General features: G+C 45.4%; 1 protein-coding gene across 2 annotated transcripts in view; it reads left to right on the top strand.

Annotated features, from left to right (window-relative positions):
• The window catches only part of SNPH (syntaphilin), a 37,128-nt gene extending 19,977 nt beyond the window's left edge, over positions 1–17,151 (top strand). Inside the window, exons 3-6 of one of the 2 annotated variants that reach the window (XM_087720644.1) lie at positions 3,819–3,903; positions 7,394–7,600; positions 11,139–11,288; positions 12,840–17,151. In XM_087720644.1, coding sequence (XP_087576770.1) covers positions 3,860–3,903; positions 7,394–7,600; positions 11,139–11,288; positions 12,840–14,061 — 1,623 coding nt within the window. In that variant the 5' untranslated portion in view covers positions 3,819–3,859 and the 3' untranslated portion in view covers positions 14,062–17,151. The remainder of the gene's footprint in view (positions 1–3,818; positions 3,904–7,393; positions 7,601–11,138; positions 11,289–12,839) is intronic. The other variant, XM_087720645.1, reaches the window with a different exon arrangement.
• The last annotated feature ends 787 nt before the right edge of the window (positions 17,152–17,938 follow it).

Raw genomic sequence — 17,938 nt, forward strand, 5'->3', positions numbered from 1 at the left:
ACCCTTTAGAAACAAAAACCCCCAAGGGTGTTCAAAGTTGACAGCTTTAAGACTTGTGGACTTCAATTCCCAGAATTCCTCCTCTCGCTCTTCATCTTGATGATGTGCGGATGGGCAGTGGGGAGGGAGCTGGAACCGATTCTAAACGGCACAGTAGATTTGTGGAACCTCTTCTATAGAAGAGCTTAGAACTGGCAGGAACCCACCCCTGGTGTGTGCGCACACTCTCGCATTCATAAACTTCTGTGATGCGGTTGTAAACGTAAGGGCCTTTTTCTCTGCATGGAGGACCAGGGGACCAAAATCCGGCCTCTTGGATGAACAAGAAAATTTCTGGGAAAGGAATTACAGGCAGTCCTCTACTTACGACCGCAAGCGAGCCTCAAATCTCTGTCGCTAAGCGAGGGAGTGGCTTTGCGAGTTTTGCAACCTTTCTTGCCGCTGTTGTTAAACATGTCACTGATCTTATGAAGCCCGACACGCAGTTGTTAAATGAATCTGGCTTTCCCATCGAAGGTCGCCAAAGGGGGATCGTGTGACACATACCCCCGGGGGAGAACGCAACCGTCGTAAATATGAGTCGGTTGCCAAAGCATCCAAATTTTGATCACGTGACCCCGGAGAAAGTGCAACGGTCTTCAATGCAAAGAATGGTCCTAAACCACATTTTCAGTGCCTTGGTAACTTTGAATGGTCATTTAAAAAAAATTGGCCGTAAGTCAAGGACGGCCTGTAATTCTGAATTTTGACATGTTAAATGTTATCCTCTTATTTTCAGTTCATTTCCCTGGTCTGTGAGATGGTTCTGGCGATTAGAATAGAATAGAATAGAATGCAATGCAATGCAATACAATACAATACAATACAATACAATACAATACAATACAATACAATACAATACAATACAATACAATACAATACAATAGCAGAGTTGGAAGGGACCTTGGAGGTCTTCTAGTCCACCCCCCTGCCTAGACAGGAAACCCTACACCGCTTCAGACAAATGGCTATCCAACATCTTCTTAAAGACTTCCAGTGTTGGGGCATTCAGAACTTCTGGAGGCAATTTCTGTTCCACTGATTAATTGTTCTAACGATCAGGAAATTTCTCCTCGGTTCTAAGTTGCTTCTCTCCTTGATTAGTTTCCACCCATTGCTTCTTATTCTGCCCTCAGATGCTTTGGAGAATAGCTTGACTCCCTCTTCTTTGTGGCAACCCCTGAGATATTGGAAGACTGCTATCATGTCTCCCCTGGTCCTTCTTTTCATCAAACTAGACATCCCCAGTTCCTGCAACCGTTCTTCCTATGTTTTAGTCTCCAGTCCCCTAATCCTCTTGGTTGCTCTTCTCTGTACTCTTTCCAGAGTTTATACAATACAACACAATAGCAGAGTTGAAAGGGACCTTGGAGGTCTTCTAGTCCACCCACCTGCCTAGGCAGGAAACCCTATACCGTTCCAGACAAATGGCTATCCAGCATCTTCTTAAAGACTTCCAGTGTTGGGGCATTCACAACTTCTGGAGGCAAATTCTGTTCCACTGATTGATTGTTCTAACTGTCAGGAAATTTCTTCTGAGTTCTAAGTTGCTTCTCTCCTTGATTAGTTTCCACCCATTGCTTCTTGTTCTGCCCTCAGGTGCCTTGGAGAATAGCTTGACTCCCTCTTCTTTGGGGCAGCCCTTTAAATATTGGAAGACTGCTATCATGTCTCCCCTGGTCCTTCTTTTCATTAAACTAGACATTCCCATTTCCTGCAACCGTTCTTCCTATGTTTGAGCCTCCAGTCCCCTAATCCTCTTTCTTGCTCTTCTCTGCACTCTTTCCAGAGTCTCCACATCTTTTTTATCTTCCAGTGATCAAAACTGGATGCGAATATTCCAAGTGCGGCCTTCCCAAGGCACTTGGTTGTTGTTTTGTAGAGAATTCATCAGCCCACTTAGTTTGTGTCAGCCACAGATTTGATAAGCATCCGCCGAACCTTTTTATTTGAGTCATTAATGAAATCTGGGCCCGAGACCAAACACTTTGGCACGTCTCAATGTATCACTGCAGTTTGATGAGGAATTGCTGGAACGACATAATTCTCAATTTTAGATGTGCTTCACACTCCATGATGAGCGTCCCACGCTATATAGGTAGTCCTCGACTTACGACCACAACGGAGCCCAAAATTTCTGTTGCTAAGCGAGACAGTTGTTTAATGACTTTCGCCCATTTCACGACCTTCCTTGCCATGGGTTGTTAAGTCAATCACTGCAGTCGTTTCGTTTGTAACACGGTCGTTAAGTGAACCCGGCTTCCCCCCCATTGACTTTGCTTGTCAGAAGGTCACAAAGAGGATCGCACGACCCCCAGGACATTACGACTGTCGTAAATATGAGTCAGATGCCAAGCGTCTGAATTTTGATCGCGTGACCCTGGGGATGCTTCTGAGGTCGTCGTTAAGTGGGAAAGGTGGTCATCAGTCCCTTTTTTCAGTGCCGTTGTAACTTTGAACCGTCACTAAAAGAACTGTTGTAAGTCGAGGACTACCCGTACTTTATAAAATGATTTGCTAAAATTGAGACAGATGATACTCATCCGATTCCCACAATCTGCATTCAGAGCTATTTGGAACAAGCTGCAGCCTAGGTTAAAAAAACAAAACAAAACCCAAAGTGATTTTTGATAAAATCATGCAATCTGTGGTAGATATTTTAGGGGTCTCCTCTGTACTACAGTACCTCATTTAATGGGTTAGGAACAGAAGAAAGAAAAGAAGAGAGGGAGGGAGGGAGGGAGGGAGGGAGGGAAGGAAGGAAGGAAGGAAGGAAGGAAGGAAGGAAGGAAGGAAGGAAGGAAGGAAGGAAGGAAGGAAGGAAGGAAGGAAAAAAATAGATGTGGGAGGGTGGGAAGTTGATCTTGAGGGAGGGAGGGAGGGAGGGAAGAAGGAAGGAAGGAAGGAAGGAAGGAGAGAGGGTAGTGGAGGGAGGGAGGAAAGAAGAAAGACAGAAAGAAAGAAAGATGTGGGAGGATGGGAGGTTGAACTTGAAGGAGGGAGGGAGAAAGGAAGAAAGGAGATGATAGAAAAGGGAGGGAGGAAAGAAGAGAGAGAGAAAGAATGAATGAATGAATGAATGAATTAATTAATTAATTAATTAATTAATTAATTAAAGATGTGGGAGGATGGGAGGTTGAACTTGAAGGAGGGAGGGAGAAAGGAAGAAAGGAAGAAAGGAGATGATAGAAAAGGGAGGGAGGAAAGAAGAGAGAGAGAAAGAATGAAAGAAAGAATGAATGAATGAATGAATGAATTAAAGATGTGGGAGGATGGGAGGTTGAACTTGAAGGAGGGAGGGAGAGAGGAAGAAAGGAGATGGTAGAGAAGGGAGGGAGGGAAAGAAGAGAGAAAGAAAGAATGAATGAATGAATGAATGAATGAATGAATGAATGAATGAATGAAAGAAAGATGTGGGAGGATGGGAGGTTGAACTTTAAGGAGGGAGGGAGAGAGGAAGAAAGGAGAGGGTAGAAAGGGGAGGGAGGGAGGAAAGAAAGAAAGAAAGAAAGAGGTGGGAGGTTGATCTTTATGAGGGAGGGAGGGAGGGAGGGAGGGAGGAAGGAGAGAGAGGGTAGAAAAGGGAGGGAGAGAAGGAGGGAGGAAAGTGAGAGAGAGAGAGAAAGAGAGAGAGAAAGAAAGAATGAAAGAGAGAGAGAGAGAGAAATTGGTTGGATTTGCACCCAGAACTCATCTGCTAGAAGTCACAGCTTCCTGGTCTTAATTCTCACCCTCACCCTTCCTCTTTCTCTCTTCTCTTCGTTTTCTCCCCCTTCCAGCTGGCCTGGGCTTCACGGCCAAAATCTCTGCTTTGATTGCTATGTCCTTGCCAGGAAGCCGAAGACCCTCGACGGGATCTCGCAGGTGAATATGATTCCATTCTTCCTCCTCCCCATCGAAGGCGGGACCCTGCGGCAGCCGGACCATTCACGGCAAAGCCCCTCTCTCTCCAGGCGCCTAATTCTATAGTTTTCCCATAAAAACACACCTTATCCAGTGGTGGGTTGCCAATTCTTTGACTGCCAGCTCCTGCGCGCACTCGCGCAACACTTCTGCACATGCGCAGAAGCATCTGGGTGGGTGGACGGAGCCTCCCGCTGCCTCCGCTACCAGTTTGCCCAATCCGTGCCCAACCAGGAGCAACCCACCTCTGGTCTTATCTAACAGTCCTTTGGAGGGGTGGCCCCATGTAATGGTCAGAAAAATGGCAGCCGTCATAAAGCATCAAAATCCACCCACATTTTATTTTATTTTATTATTTTACTTTTATTTTTTTTGTTTTGTTTTAGTTTATTATTTTTATTTTATTTTACTTTATTTTACTTTATTATTTTTATTTTCTTTATTTTATTTTACTTTATTTTATTTTACTTTATTTTATTTTACTTTACTTTCTTTTATTTTACTTTATTTTATTTTACTTTATTTTATTTTACTTTCTTTTATTTTACTTTATTTTCTTTTACTTCTTTATTTTATTTTACTTTACTTTCTTTTATTTTACTTTATTTTATTTTACTTTATTTTATTTTACTTTATTTTATTTTATTTTATTTTACTTTATTTTACTTTATTTTATTTTACTTTATTTTATTTTACTTTATTTTATTTTACTTCTTTATTTTATTTTACTTTACTTTTTTATTTTACTTTACTTTATTTTATTTTACTTTATTTTATTTTACTTTATTTTATTTTATTTTATTTTACTTTATTTTATTTTACTTTATTTTATTTTACTTTATTTTCTTTTACTTTATTTTCTTTTACTTCTTTATTTTATTTTACTTTATTTTATTTTACTTCTTTATTTTATTTTACTTTATTTTCTTTTACTTCTTTATTTTATTTTATTTTACTTTATTTTATTTTATTTTATTTTACTTTATTTTACTTTATTTTATTTTATTTTACTTTATTTTATTTTACTTTGTTTTATTTTACTTTATTTTATTTTACTTTATTTTATTTTACTTTATTTTATTTTACTTTATTTCATTTTCCATGTTTCCCCGAAAATAAGATGGGGTCTTATTTTCTTTTGACCCCCAAAATAAGTGCTTGGTCTTATTTTCAGGAAGGTCTTATTATTTTTTGAGGTTCAGGAGGAGGCGGAGAGTGTGGTCACCTCATGGCTGCTGCAATATTTTGTTGCAATATTTTCAGGGAGAGCTTATTTTTTTGGGGGGGTATTTTAGTGCATGAGTTCAAAATCCCCGTTGGGCTTATTATCCAGGGAGGTCTTATTTTGGGGGAAACAGGGTACTTTATTTTACTTTATTTTATTTTACTTTTTTATTTTACTTTACTTTATTTTTATTTTATTTTACTTTATTTTATTTTACTTCATTATTTTTATTTATTTACCTGACTTTATTATTTTTAATTACTTTTTTATTTTACTTTATTTTTATTTTATTTTATTTTTATTTTACTTCATTATTTTTATTTATTACCTGCCTTTATTATTTTTATAAATTACTTTTTTATTTTACTTTATTTTTATTTTACTTCATTATTTTTATTTATTTACTTGCCTTTATTATTTTTATAAATTATTTTTTATTTTACTTTATTTTTATTTTATTTTACTTTTTTATTTTACTTTTTTGTTTTACTTTATTTTTATTTTATTTTACTTTATTTTTATTTTACTTCATTATTTTATTTATTTACCTGCCTTTATCTTTTTTTATAAATTATTTTTTTATTTTACTTTATTTTTATTTTATTTTATTTTTATTTTACTTCATTATTTTTATTTATTTACCTGCCTTTGTTATTTTTGTAAATAACCGAAGACGGCAAACATACATGATATTTCCTCCTACGTACTCCTATTTTCCCCCATAACAACCCTATGAGGTGGGTTAGGCTCATCTTAAAGTTGCTATGGTTCGAAAACATTGTGATAGATGGGCATGATGAAGCAGATGGACATGATTGACAAGGACAAAAAAATTTGTGATTTGTGTCAAAGGGTATAGTATAAACTACCGCAGTTACATTTTCTGCTCTTTCTTATTTTCTACCTTTAATTTTCTCATCCTTTTTGTGTTTTGCGTAAGATTGCTTAGCCTGAAAAGAAAAACTTTATTTTATGGCTTTACCCAATGATCTGAAACTTCTCCAACAACTTCCTCTGCTTTTGTTAGCCATTTTCCCCATCAACTTCCTTAAATATCAAGGGATTCTCCCCACATCCCTCTGTTAGCTTCCCTTTTTTTTTGCACCATTCCCAAAGAGTGTTACAAATCACCTTTTTGGGACCCAATGACCAGTAAGAACAATCATTGGTATTCTAAGGATGGGTCACTCTGTAGATTTCATGTAGGCATTGTGATATTGGAAATTTGATTTTTTTTTCTTCCGAATGTGATAACTTAATTATTGATAGTTTGATTTTCTTTGTTCCATATGTGATAATTATTGGTGAAATGGTTTTCTTTCTTCCGTATGTGATAACTTCATTATTGGTACTTTGATTTTCTTTCTTCTGTATGTGAACTTAATTATTGTTAGTTTGATTTTCTTTCTTCCATATGTGATAACTTCATTATTAATACTTTGATTTTCTTTCTTCCGCATGAGATAATTTAATTATTAGTACTTTGATTTTCTATCTTCCGTATGTGATAACTTCATTATTAGTACTTTGATTTTCTTTCTTCCATATGTGATAACTTCATTATTAGTACTTTGATTTTCTATCTTCCATATGTGATAACTTCATTATTAATACTTTGATTTTCTTTCTTCCCTATGTGATAACTTCATTATTAATACTTTGATTTTCTTTCTTCCCTATGTGATAACTTCATTATTGGTAGTTTGATTTTCTTTCTTCTGTATGTGATCTTAATTATTGTTAGTTTGATTTTCTTTCTTCTGTATGTGATAACTTCATTATTAGTAATTTGATTTTCTTTCTTCCATATGTGATAACTTCATTATTAGTATTTTGATTTTCTTTCTTCCGCATGAGATAACTTCATTATTGGTAGTTTGATTTTCTTTCTTCTGTATGATAACTTAATTTATCATACATAACATGCATGGCCATCACTGAGAGTTCTGGGAGTCGGTCCACATATCTGAAGATGCCCAATTGGGGGGGGGGGGGAACTGAGTTAAGGAGGGCAAGAAGGGGGAAGGGATCTACAGACCACCACCCCACATCCACCCCTATATATATGCACCCCTTGGTCCTGCTGTTGCTATTGGTAGATACGCTTTTGCCCCCTTGCATTGTGATTTCCCCCCTATTCCCTTCTCCCCTTCTTGTATGGCCCTGCTTTTTACCTTGATTCTCTTCTCCTGTCTTGTGCATTTGTGTTCCCTCGGGTTGTGGAAGCCGTGAGTTTTACGGAAGGAGTGGCTCAGCCTCCCACTTTAAGTCTGCAACGGCCCCAGCCACTCCGACTGAGAAACAGCCTCTTCTTCCTGCCTCCAGGCGCCCCTCCCCGCCCGTCAGTATGCGCGACACCTACGGCACATCTTCGCTCAGCAGCAGCAGCAACTCCGGCTCCTGTAAGGGCAGCGACAGCAGTCCCACACCAAGGTAACCCCAGGGGGCGCCGCTGAGCAAGCAATGCAGGTCCAGGCCGAAGGGCCAATCTGCCCGGTCCAGGGGACGATAGTGTGGCATTTGTCCTGATTTTAATCCACACGCTACCCCAGTTTTGCTTCAGTTGGCAATGCTACAATGCTGACTCTGCCCACTGTCTGAAGTTCGATTCTCACCGACTCAAGCTGACTCAGCCTCCCCTCCTTCCCAGGTCAGCAAACTGAGGACCCAGATTGTTGGGGGCAAGCGGCTGACTCTGTAAACCGCTTTTTGAGGGCTGGAAATCACTGTGAAGTGGTACAAAAATTTAAGGGCTATTGCTATCTATCTCTGTCTCATATCTCTCTTTTTGTCTCTCTCTCTGTCTCTCATTCTTTCTCTCTTTCTCTTTCTGTCACTATCATCTATCTATCTATCTATCATCTATCTACCTACCTACCTACCTACCTGTTCTGATCCCCCTCGCCCCACACCAACAAATACTCCGAGCCAAAGATAAGTTACGGCATTTAATTAACAGACAGACAGGTCCTTGGCAGCAATCCAGCACAGATAAGGCTTGGCAGCAATCCAGCCTACTAAGCTCATAATAATGTTCTCCGACATTAGTTTCTGTGTTGACTTCTGCAAAAGGGGCGTGTGCACAAGCAATCCTTTTGTAGTCTGGAGAGGAGCCTAATGACCACCAGCTGAGTGCAATTACCTCCTGTACTTGCGCAACTGTTCCTGACGCCTATTAGCTCTTCGGTGCCAGGCATCCAGGAACTCACTGCTGACGTCCGGATCACACTCCCTTGTCTCCTCCCCACTGGTCCAAGGCTCAGGCGCCTCCTGGTGGCCAACCAGCCTCTCTACACCCTGCTCCGAGTCGGAACCCTGTTCAGGTTCCTCCACCTCCTCCAGAGCCGACTCATAGGGCCCCTTGCTGTTGGAGTCTGGTGGCGGCTCCAACGGCTTCTGCTGGGCCACAACACCTACCTACTCTATCTATCTATCTATCTATCTATCTATCTATCTATCTATCTATCTATCTATCTATCATCTCTATCATCTACCTACCTACCTATCTATCATCTGTCTGTCTGTCTGTCTGTCTACCTATCTATCTATCTATCTATCTATCTATCTATCTATCTATCATCTATCTATCTATCACCTATCTATCTACTGACCTACCTACCTACCTACCTACCTACCTACCTATCATATTGGTCTGTCTGTCTGTCTGTCTATGTATCTATCTCTATTTATTTATCTGTTTATCTATCTTATCTATCTGTCATCTATCTTTCTGTCTGACTATCTGCCGACTTACCTCTGTCTGTCTGTCTGTCTATCTATCTACCTACCCAGGTACCTAGCTACCAACCTATCATATCTAGCTAGCTAGCTATCTCTATCATCTATCTATCTAAGTAGCTAGCTAGCTACCATCTACCTATCTACCTATCTACCTACCTACCTACTATCCTATTCTATCTATCTATCTATCTATCTCTTATCTATCTATCTATCTATCTCTTATCTAGCTAGCTATCTATCTCTCTTATCTATCTATCTATCAGTTAAGTCAACTTTGCCCCATTTTACTGTCCTTTTAGTCACATGGTTGTTAAGCGAATCACTGAGGTGGTTAAGTTAGCCACGCAGTTGTTAAGCGGATTGGGTTTCCCCATTGACTTTGCTTGACCCTGGGATGCTGCAACCGTCATAAACACAAGTCAGTTGCCAAGCACCTGAATTTGGATCACATGATCTTGGGGATGCTGCAACGGTCATAAATTCCATTTTTCAGTTGTAACTTTGAACAGTCACTAAATAAGTCGAGGACAGCCTGTAATAATAATGCAAAATCAATAAAAATCCATTGAAAACCCTGGAAAGTTGAAACGGCCCTCATTGGGGGCAGAAATTAAGTGAGGGTGAGCTCACCTGGAGAAGGACTACCTGGATGGGAAGCCACCACAGAAACAGCTCTCCCCTGTAGAGGTCCACCTCACTTCCTGGTGAGAAGAAGGCTGCTTCCGGGCGTTGGCCATGAATTTGGCGAAGAGGCAATAAAATCCGGAGTCTGGCTAGTCCCTATGAGGCCTGTGCCTTATGTGTGGTGAGGATCAAGTCTTGTCTTCCTTCTAAATGTCCATCCAGTCTTCTCCAACCCCACCGTCCACCCCACGTCCTTCGTCTCTTATGTGTTGCTTCATCAGTCACTCTAGACTAGAGCAAGGAGAGGACCAGGATGGTGGTTTTTCCCTGCCCCTTGGGAAAACTAGAAGGCAGGGAGCATCGTTTGAACCGAGCAGAGCTTAAGCCCAGAGCACACCTGAACCTCGCACTCACACCAATGCAGTCGGCTGGAGGGAGGGACAGCAGGGCCTCGCAGTTGTGGGAACACATGCGCAAAAGGGGATAAACATCCTTGGAGATCCATGGGATTCAGAGGGAGGGAGGGACGGAGATGGGAAGAAGGGAGGAAGGAAGGAAGGGAGATGGGAAGGGGGGAAGGAAGAAAGGAGAGATGGGAAGGAGGAAGGAAGGAGAGATGAGAAGAAGGGAGGAAGGGGGAAGGAGAGATGGGAAGGAGGAAGGAAGAAAGGAGAGATGGGAGGGAGGAAGGAATGAGAGAGGGTAAGAAGGGAGGAAGGAGAGATGGGAAGGAGGAAGGAAGGAAGGAGAGATGGGAAGCGGGAAGGAGGAAGGAAGGAGAGATGGGAAAGAGGAAGGAAGAAAGGAGAGATGGGAAGGAGGAAGGAAGGAGAGATGAGAAGAAGGGAGGAAGGGGGAAGGAGAGATGGGAAGGAGGAAGGAAGGAAGGAAGGAGAGATGGGAGGGAGGAAGGAAGGAGAGATGGTAAGAAGGGAGGAAGGAGAGATGGGAAGGAGGAAGGAAGGAAGGAGAGATGGGAAAGAGGAAGGAAGGAGAGATGGGAAGCAGGAAGGAGAAAGGAAGGAGAGATGGGAAAGAGGAAGGAAGAAAGGAGAGATGGGAAGGAGGAAGGAAGGAGAGATGAGAAGAAGGGAGGAAGGGGGGAAGGAGAGATGGGAAGGAGGAAGGAAGAAATGAGAGATGGGAAGGAGGGAGGAAGGAAGGAAGGAGAGATGGGAAAGAAGAAGGAAGAAAGGAGAGATGGGAAGGAGGAAGGAAGGAGAGATGAGAAGAAGGGAGGAAGGAGAGATGTAAGAAGGGGGGAAGGGAAGAAGGAGAGATGGGAAGGAAGGAAGGAAGGAAGGAGAGATGGGAAGCAGGAAGGAGGGAGACATGGGAAGGAGGGAGGGAGGAAGAAAGGAAAGAAGGAGATGGGAAGGAGGGAAGGAAGAAAAGAAAGAAGAAGGAAGGAAGGAGAGATGGGAAGAAGGAAGGCGGAAGGAAGAAGGACGGAGGAAGGAAAAAAGAGAGAGAAAGAAAGAAAAGTGGGAAGGAGGGGAAGGAAGGGAGAGAGATGAGAAAGAGAGATGAAGAAATGAGGAAGGAAAGAAGTGAAAAAAGGAAGGAAGGAAGGAAGGTGCTTAATGGTGCCTCCCTCTCTTTCCAGGCGCCCCATGAAGTACCTCCTGTGTAGTGATAACCATGGGATCAAGCCCCCAACCCCGGAGCAATATCTCACCCCCCTGCAGCAGAAGGAGGTCTGCATCCGGCACCTGCGGGCCAGGCTGAGGGACACCCACGAGAGGCTGCAGGACAGGTGAGCATCTGGGGGCAGAGAAATGCCCGCTTCCTTGTGCCTAATTCACCCGGATCTTGTGTCGTCCCCCCCCCCCCGGGTCCTTGGAGACGTCATTGCTGCCTCCCCTGCCCCCGAGGGGTGGGAGATGGACCACTTGGGTTACAGCATGCTGTGAGAACCAGCCATACTCCGCAACTCCTTCAACAGCATCAGCTGGATTGTTCTGCAATTAATGCTGCTGGATGGGCTCGCAGGGTTTGCCAATAGAAGAGAATCTCTATGGCTCAAGGTTGACCTCCGGGGTCCTTGGTGCTCTCTGAGCTTGGTGGTTTTCTTGCAGAATGTCAGGTTCCAATTAGCGTCCAAAATTAAATCGGAGTCCGAGGCAAAGGATTCCTCAAAGTTCCAATTGATGAAGAGAGCCATGTTGGCACATCTGGGGAAACCCCGAATCTGAAAGCTTCCCGGTTTTCCCCATCCAGTTGAAAGTTCAAGATCTCGCCCCCCACACCCACAAGTCCATCCCATGGTCCAAACTCCCACTGCCACCCTGGCAGCTTCCACCCATCCAGTTCCGGTCAGGTGCAGAGGTGCAGAGACGAAGGATGACCTTGGCTTTCTAGAAAAATGTTGTTATGGCTACATAGCATCTAACTCCGTACAATCCCTCCTCCCGTTTACCCACAATAGAAAATACATAGCAGAATAATAGAAAGTGTGACAGGCCAAAGACCCACAAGAAAAGATGGTTGCAGCCCTGACACTGATGTTTCATGACCCAACTATATAGCATCATCAGTGCTAGAAGGGACTGGGGTTTGCAAGGAGGAGGAGGAGGAGGAGGGGAACTGTGGGGTCCTTGGTGCTCTCTGAGCTTGGTGGTTTTCTTGCAGATATTTCATGACCCAACTAGGTAACCGAGGTGGCGCAGTGGTTAGGGTGCAGTACTGCAGGCCACTTCAGCTGACTGCTATCTGCAGTTCGGCGGTTCAAATCTCACCGGCTCAAGGTTGACTCAGCCTTCCATCCTTCCGAGGTGGGTGAAATGAGGACCCGGATTGTTGGGGGCGATATGCTGACTCTGTAAACCGCTTAGAGAGGGCTGAAAGCCCTATGAAGCGGTATATAAGTCTAACTGCTATTGCTAACCTCATCAGTGTGAGTAAGTGTGGAGTTTGCTCATCAGTGCTAGCTGGGAATGGGGTTTGCGGAATGGGGGAATAGGAGAGGAGGAGGAAGAGGAGAAGGAGGAGGGGGACAACGACGACTGTGGGGTGTTGGTTCTTTCTGAACTTGGTTGTTTTCTTGGAGACATTTCACGACCCAGCTAGGGAACATCATCAGTGTGAGTAAGTGTGGAGTTTGCTTCCTGTTTATATACAGTAGCTTTCCCTGCCAATGTTGCTGGGAGTATGGTTTTCTCTTTGGTAGTTTCTTGATTGGGATATTGTTTTCACTTTGGTTGCCTGGTGATAATCCCCGTGTCAGGTTTCCAACCGATGCCCTAACTAAATCCTGAGCTCACCTTGCCACCAGCTCAGTGACCCTCTGCTTCTCTGTCCACTGCAGGGATGGCGAGATTGAAGACCTGAAGACCCAGCTCTCCCGGATGCAGGAAGACTGGATTGAGGAGGAGTGTCACCGTGTGGAGGCCCAGTTGGCCCTCAAAGAAGCCCGGAAAGAGATTAAGCAGCTCAAGCAGGTCATCGACACTGTCAAGAACAACCTGATCGAGAAAGACAAAGGCCTCCAAAAGTACTTTGTGGACATCAACATTCAGAACAAGAAGCTGGAGACGCTGCTGCACTGCATGGAGGTGGCGCAGGACGGGACGGTCAAAGAGGAAGGGCACGCTGAGTCAGCCGGGGGGTCCCCCGCCCGCTCCCTCACCCGCAGTTCCACGTACACCAAGTTGAGTGACCAGGGAGCGACGGACAGGAACATCGGTGGCTCTCAAACCATCTCGGTGGACGACGGAGCTGATAGTGGCTTCGTGGCTGCCGAGAACTCCTTGAGCCGGACAGATTTGCTGGACCACAGCAGCCTCCTGTCCTCAGGGGTGGAGTGTGGCCCCGACGACGCCTCGTCCCTGCACACCTCCTACACCTTGGGGTCCCAGATGCCCACCAGCTCCACGTACGAGAAGCTGCAGAGCGTGGAAGCCGCCGTACAAGCCAGCTGCATGCAGGAACAAGCCATCCAGACGGACTTTGGACATTACCAGCCAGATCTGGACACCATCTTGGAGAAGGTCATGAAGTCTCAAGCGGGCAGCCTCGCCAGCCCCACCTCGGAGTGGCCCTCGGAGATAGAGGAGGTGACCGAGCCCACCAGCTTCGAGAGTGGCGTCGCCAACTGCTCGAACCCCACAGACAGGACGGCCCCCGAACCCTTCTCGGTTGTCGTGGTCAGTGCGGGAGAAAAGCCTGATGGCCAGCCGGCCTCGCAAAACCCAGCCGTGCATCAGCCGTGCAGCGCCAGCCCTTCCGTGAGCATCGTCTGCACCCCTGAAGACGAGGCAACCGATGAAGGAGAGGACACCGCAGGGGCAGCAGCCCCAGCGGAGCCCAAAACTTACTGGAGCCGCCACTTCCTTGTAGATCTCTTGGCGGTGGTCGTGCCAGCTGTGCCTACAGTCGCCTGGCTGTGCCGTTCGCAGCAGAGGCAGGGCCAGCCCGTTTACAACATCAGCTCTCTGCTGCGGGGCTGCTGCACCGTCGCCCTCCACTCGATCCGGAAGATCAGCTGCCGGTCGGTCACCAACGTGAACAGCTCCTGCTCTCAGCCATAACTTCTTCCTCCTCCCCCACCAAACCAGCTCTTTCATGTGCACGCACATCTGCTTTGTTTCCCTCAGAGCCATCCAGGTTTAGGGGGGAACCACGATTGTAAATCCCCCGTTACGCACACTTGAATTTCTCTTCCCTGTGAACCCTGATTTATTGAGCGCACAGGCGGGCGTCGACTGCCATCTGATGTGCTGGATCTTGACTTATGCAAATCGCTCGGGAGAAGCCATCGCTGTGGTGACCCCTGGCGCAGCGTGGACAGGACAGGACCGTCTTCTCGCTAAGAAACCATTTTCTTTCAGGGATGCTGCTGTTGAAAACTTTGCTTTAGGAAAACGTGCGTCGTGTTTCCCTACACGATTGGCTGACTCACTTCTCCCTCTTCCGAACATCTGAATGTTTTTTGAATGATGCAGAAAAGGTTACTCCGTTGCCACGGCCTCCTCCCTCTTCTCCCTTTCCCGCTTTTCCCAAGTTTCATCCTCTAACCAGCCCTGAGACTACCTCACCTTCCCTAAACCCTTCCCCATCCTGCTTTAAGTCCAGGTCCATCCGTGTTCTTCACCCGATAGGGACCTTCTCTTGCAGCATGGCTGGCTGGGGAATTCCAGGAGTTGAAGTCCACCATCTTCCAGTTGCCAACTTTGAAAAACACTGCAATAGAAGAAGGACGGTGTCTATTTTGCAGAGAGGAGGCAGAGGGCATGTTGAAAAGGTGTTTGCGACATCAGCTCTCCAAATTCCACTGGTCCCCTTTTCTGCCCACCCACAAATTTCCAGAGGTCTGACTATCTTCTGTCTCGTTGCAAACCGCTGGCTTCTTCCCCTTGTTTCTTGTTATCTGAGACAGGGATCCCTAACCCTCCCTGGTCTGCAGACTGGACCCAGTCTGTGGCCCCGTTGGGAACTGGGCTGCGCAAAGCAGTGGGCAAGGGCGCAAGTGTGCGAAGCTCCATTTGCCAAAGCGGTAAGCACGCATGCGAAACCATCCCCTGTCCCCCACCACAACCGCCGCCGCCACTGCCAATCTGGGGAGCCAGAAAGGTTGGGGATGACGGATCTAAAAGAGATAAAATAGAGAGGAAACCCCACTCCCTTCTAGCACTGATGACGTTATCGAGTTGGGTCATGAAATGTCTTCAAGAAAACCACCAAGCTCAGAGAACACCAAGAGAACCCCACAGTTCCTCCTTCTCCTCCTCCTCTTCACAAACCCCATTCCCTGTTGCTGAGTTCGGTCAAGAAACCCGCTGCTCCTCCTCCTCCCCACAAACCCTGCTCTCTTCTAACACTGATAATGTTACCTGTTGGAGTCGTGAAACGTCTGCAAGAAAACCACCAAGCTCAAAGACCACCAAGGGCATCCTAGTTCAACCCTGAGCCGCACACACATTCTCTTCTAATGGTATCTAAGATGGTGCGGAGGTCTCGCAGAATTCCAAATCTTGATCTGGACATTTGGGGGGACAGGATTACTAGTATACACAAATCCCAATACTTTCTAGCTGACCCCAGTTCAATAATAGACCTAAGGTTTGTGAATCACGACATTTATAAGCTTGTTCCATCGCCATCGCCGTCACCTGCCCTTTTGATACAGATGTTGTCCTTAGTCAAACTACCCTTGTGTGTCTAGTGAAGAGAGTACACTCCCATATCACCTTTGTACTTTGGATAATGTTAGAGTGACCCTTCCTGCGAAGATCTGCCGTTTCACTGGGTTTTTAGAATGCAAACTGTAGGTCATCCTGTCCACTGTTCGGATTTCTCTCTTCCCCCAGTCCTCAGATTACTACAGCTAGTTGATGTACCGTAGAAGAGAGAGCAGGGGGAAAGCACACTCGGCACTTTGTTCAGAGATTGTGTACTATCACGTCGCCTCTTCCGGGGCTAACCCTGGGTGAACCTGGCCTCGGATTACGTCCTGCAATGCAGATCCAACACGATGGTTCCTGCAACACCGTTTTTTTTGAGGGATACCCGGGGAACGCAACGTCGGCGCAACACACAGGAAATGTAGACAGGGGTTCCACGTGCCCCCCCCGTTGGTTTCCAGCTCTCCTTTCGAGAAATGTTTGTGCCAGACGGAAAGAGGAACTACTCGGGCGCCGTTCCCTTCACCTCCCAAGAATGTTGTGAAATGTGTCGAATCGTGAGTGCGACATGCAAGGGTGCCTGCGGACGCGTCGCTCCCCCCCCCCCCGGTCACGTTCACGAGACTTTCTGAACCATTAGCTCCGAGCCTGCTCTGCTCTCCCTGTTTCAGGAACGAAAATGAAGAGAAGGCAGAGATATACCTCACGTGGAGCAACCTGCTGTCCCTTCCTGGGGGTGGGGTGGGGGGGTCCAAGAAGCCCTTAAGTTTGTTGTTGTTTAGCTTTGCACTATGTTCACTTTTGGCAAACTTGAACGCTGCTGTCCTGGTTGATCGACGGAGTGGTGGGTTGCTCTCTTCAGCGATGCTAACCCTTTCTTTGCAAACTGGAGAGGCTAAAATATGGAGCAGGCTCCAGCGTACTGTTGCGCCCCCACCTGTAGGCAGGAATGTCGAGCTACCAGTTTGATGCAAACCTCCAGGCCCGGACCCGGACCGTTATTGTAGTACCGGCCTAGGAAAATGTGCCTCCTTTGGATTTCCATTGTTTGCTTGTAACGCGTAGAACGAACGATCAAGGGCGTAGCGGAACTGACTAGGCGGGGATTAAACTCCACATCCGTTTGAAGGGGGGAGGGGGGAGGTATAAAAACAATGTCACACTCTCTTGAACCCCGTGGCTGTCATTTCATCCAAGCTAGCAAAAGGCCCCTATCTGCAGGGGTCCGTGAGCAAAAGCAAGGGCTAGCTAGGGCCCCTCTTGCGAGAGGATGCAAACTCTCTTAAGATCCCTTTCGCTGGGAGCAAGCCACATCGTGACCAAGCTTCACTCGTCACACTAAACTCGTATACGGCGGGCTTGTTTGTGTGGTGTGTGTGGGTTTGCCCTGAACTGTGAGGAAGCCAAGCCTGGCTTGTGAGTACCATGTTGTGAGGTTAATTTTCCCCGTTAGGGAAAGTTGTCGGTGTTTACGCCCGAGAATAAAAGTTAGTCGCTTATTTATCCAGAGAATGTTTCGATGGGATGAGAAGAGTCTCAGGTATCTGTGGACACCTGGAAAGAGCCGACGTAATGGGTTTTTACCAATTGTTTTGCTAAGTTATGGCGGAGTTTGTTTAACGCCTGGACATTTTTCTACACAACTTCCCAGCTCTTTCCCAAACGACACTGTGGTTGTGTTCACACAACCTGCAAAACACAGCCACTGTGCTGATCCCTTTCTCTGCATACGCAGACAGCGGGATGATAATCCCATACAACAGGTTGCGTTGATTCCATGCACGAAAAGCAAAAAGCTAAGCCAGGCCTACAGCAGGTTATACTGCTAAATTCAATAGACTTGGCCATGTTCCATAAATACAGGCACTCCTCGACTTACGACGATTCATTTAGTGACCGTTTGAAGTTACGACGGCACCGTAAAATGAACTAAGGGCCACTTGTGGTGCTTACAACTGTTTTAGCATCCCCTAAATTTTGTGATCAAAATTGGCTACAGGTAGTCCTCGACTTACGACCACAATTGAGCCCAGGATTCATGTTGCTAAGTGGGGGGGGAAATCCATTCAGTGAGTTTTGCCCCATTTAACAACTTTTCTTGCCACATTTCTTAAGTGAATCACTGCAATTGTTAAATGAGTAGCTTGGTTGTTAAGTGAATCTTGGCTTCCCCTTTGACTTTGCCTCTCAAAACGTCACGAAAAATGAGATCACAGGGAACCGTCATAAATGTGAGACAGTTGTCAAGCATCGGAATGTAAAGCGCGTGAGCATGGGGATGTTG

Source organism: Thamnophis sirtalis, unplaced genomic scaffold (genome assembly GCF_051295495.1).
Source record: "Thamnophis sirtalis isolate CommonGarterSnake01/CBP01778 unplaced genomic scaffold, rThaSir2_p1.2 scaffold_7, whole genome shotgun sequence".
NCBI classification, from domain to species: Eukaryota; Metazoa; Chordata; class Lepidosauria; order Squamata; family Natricidae; genus Thamnophis; species Thamnophis sirtalis.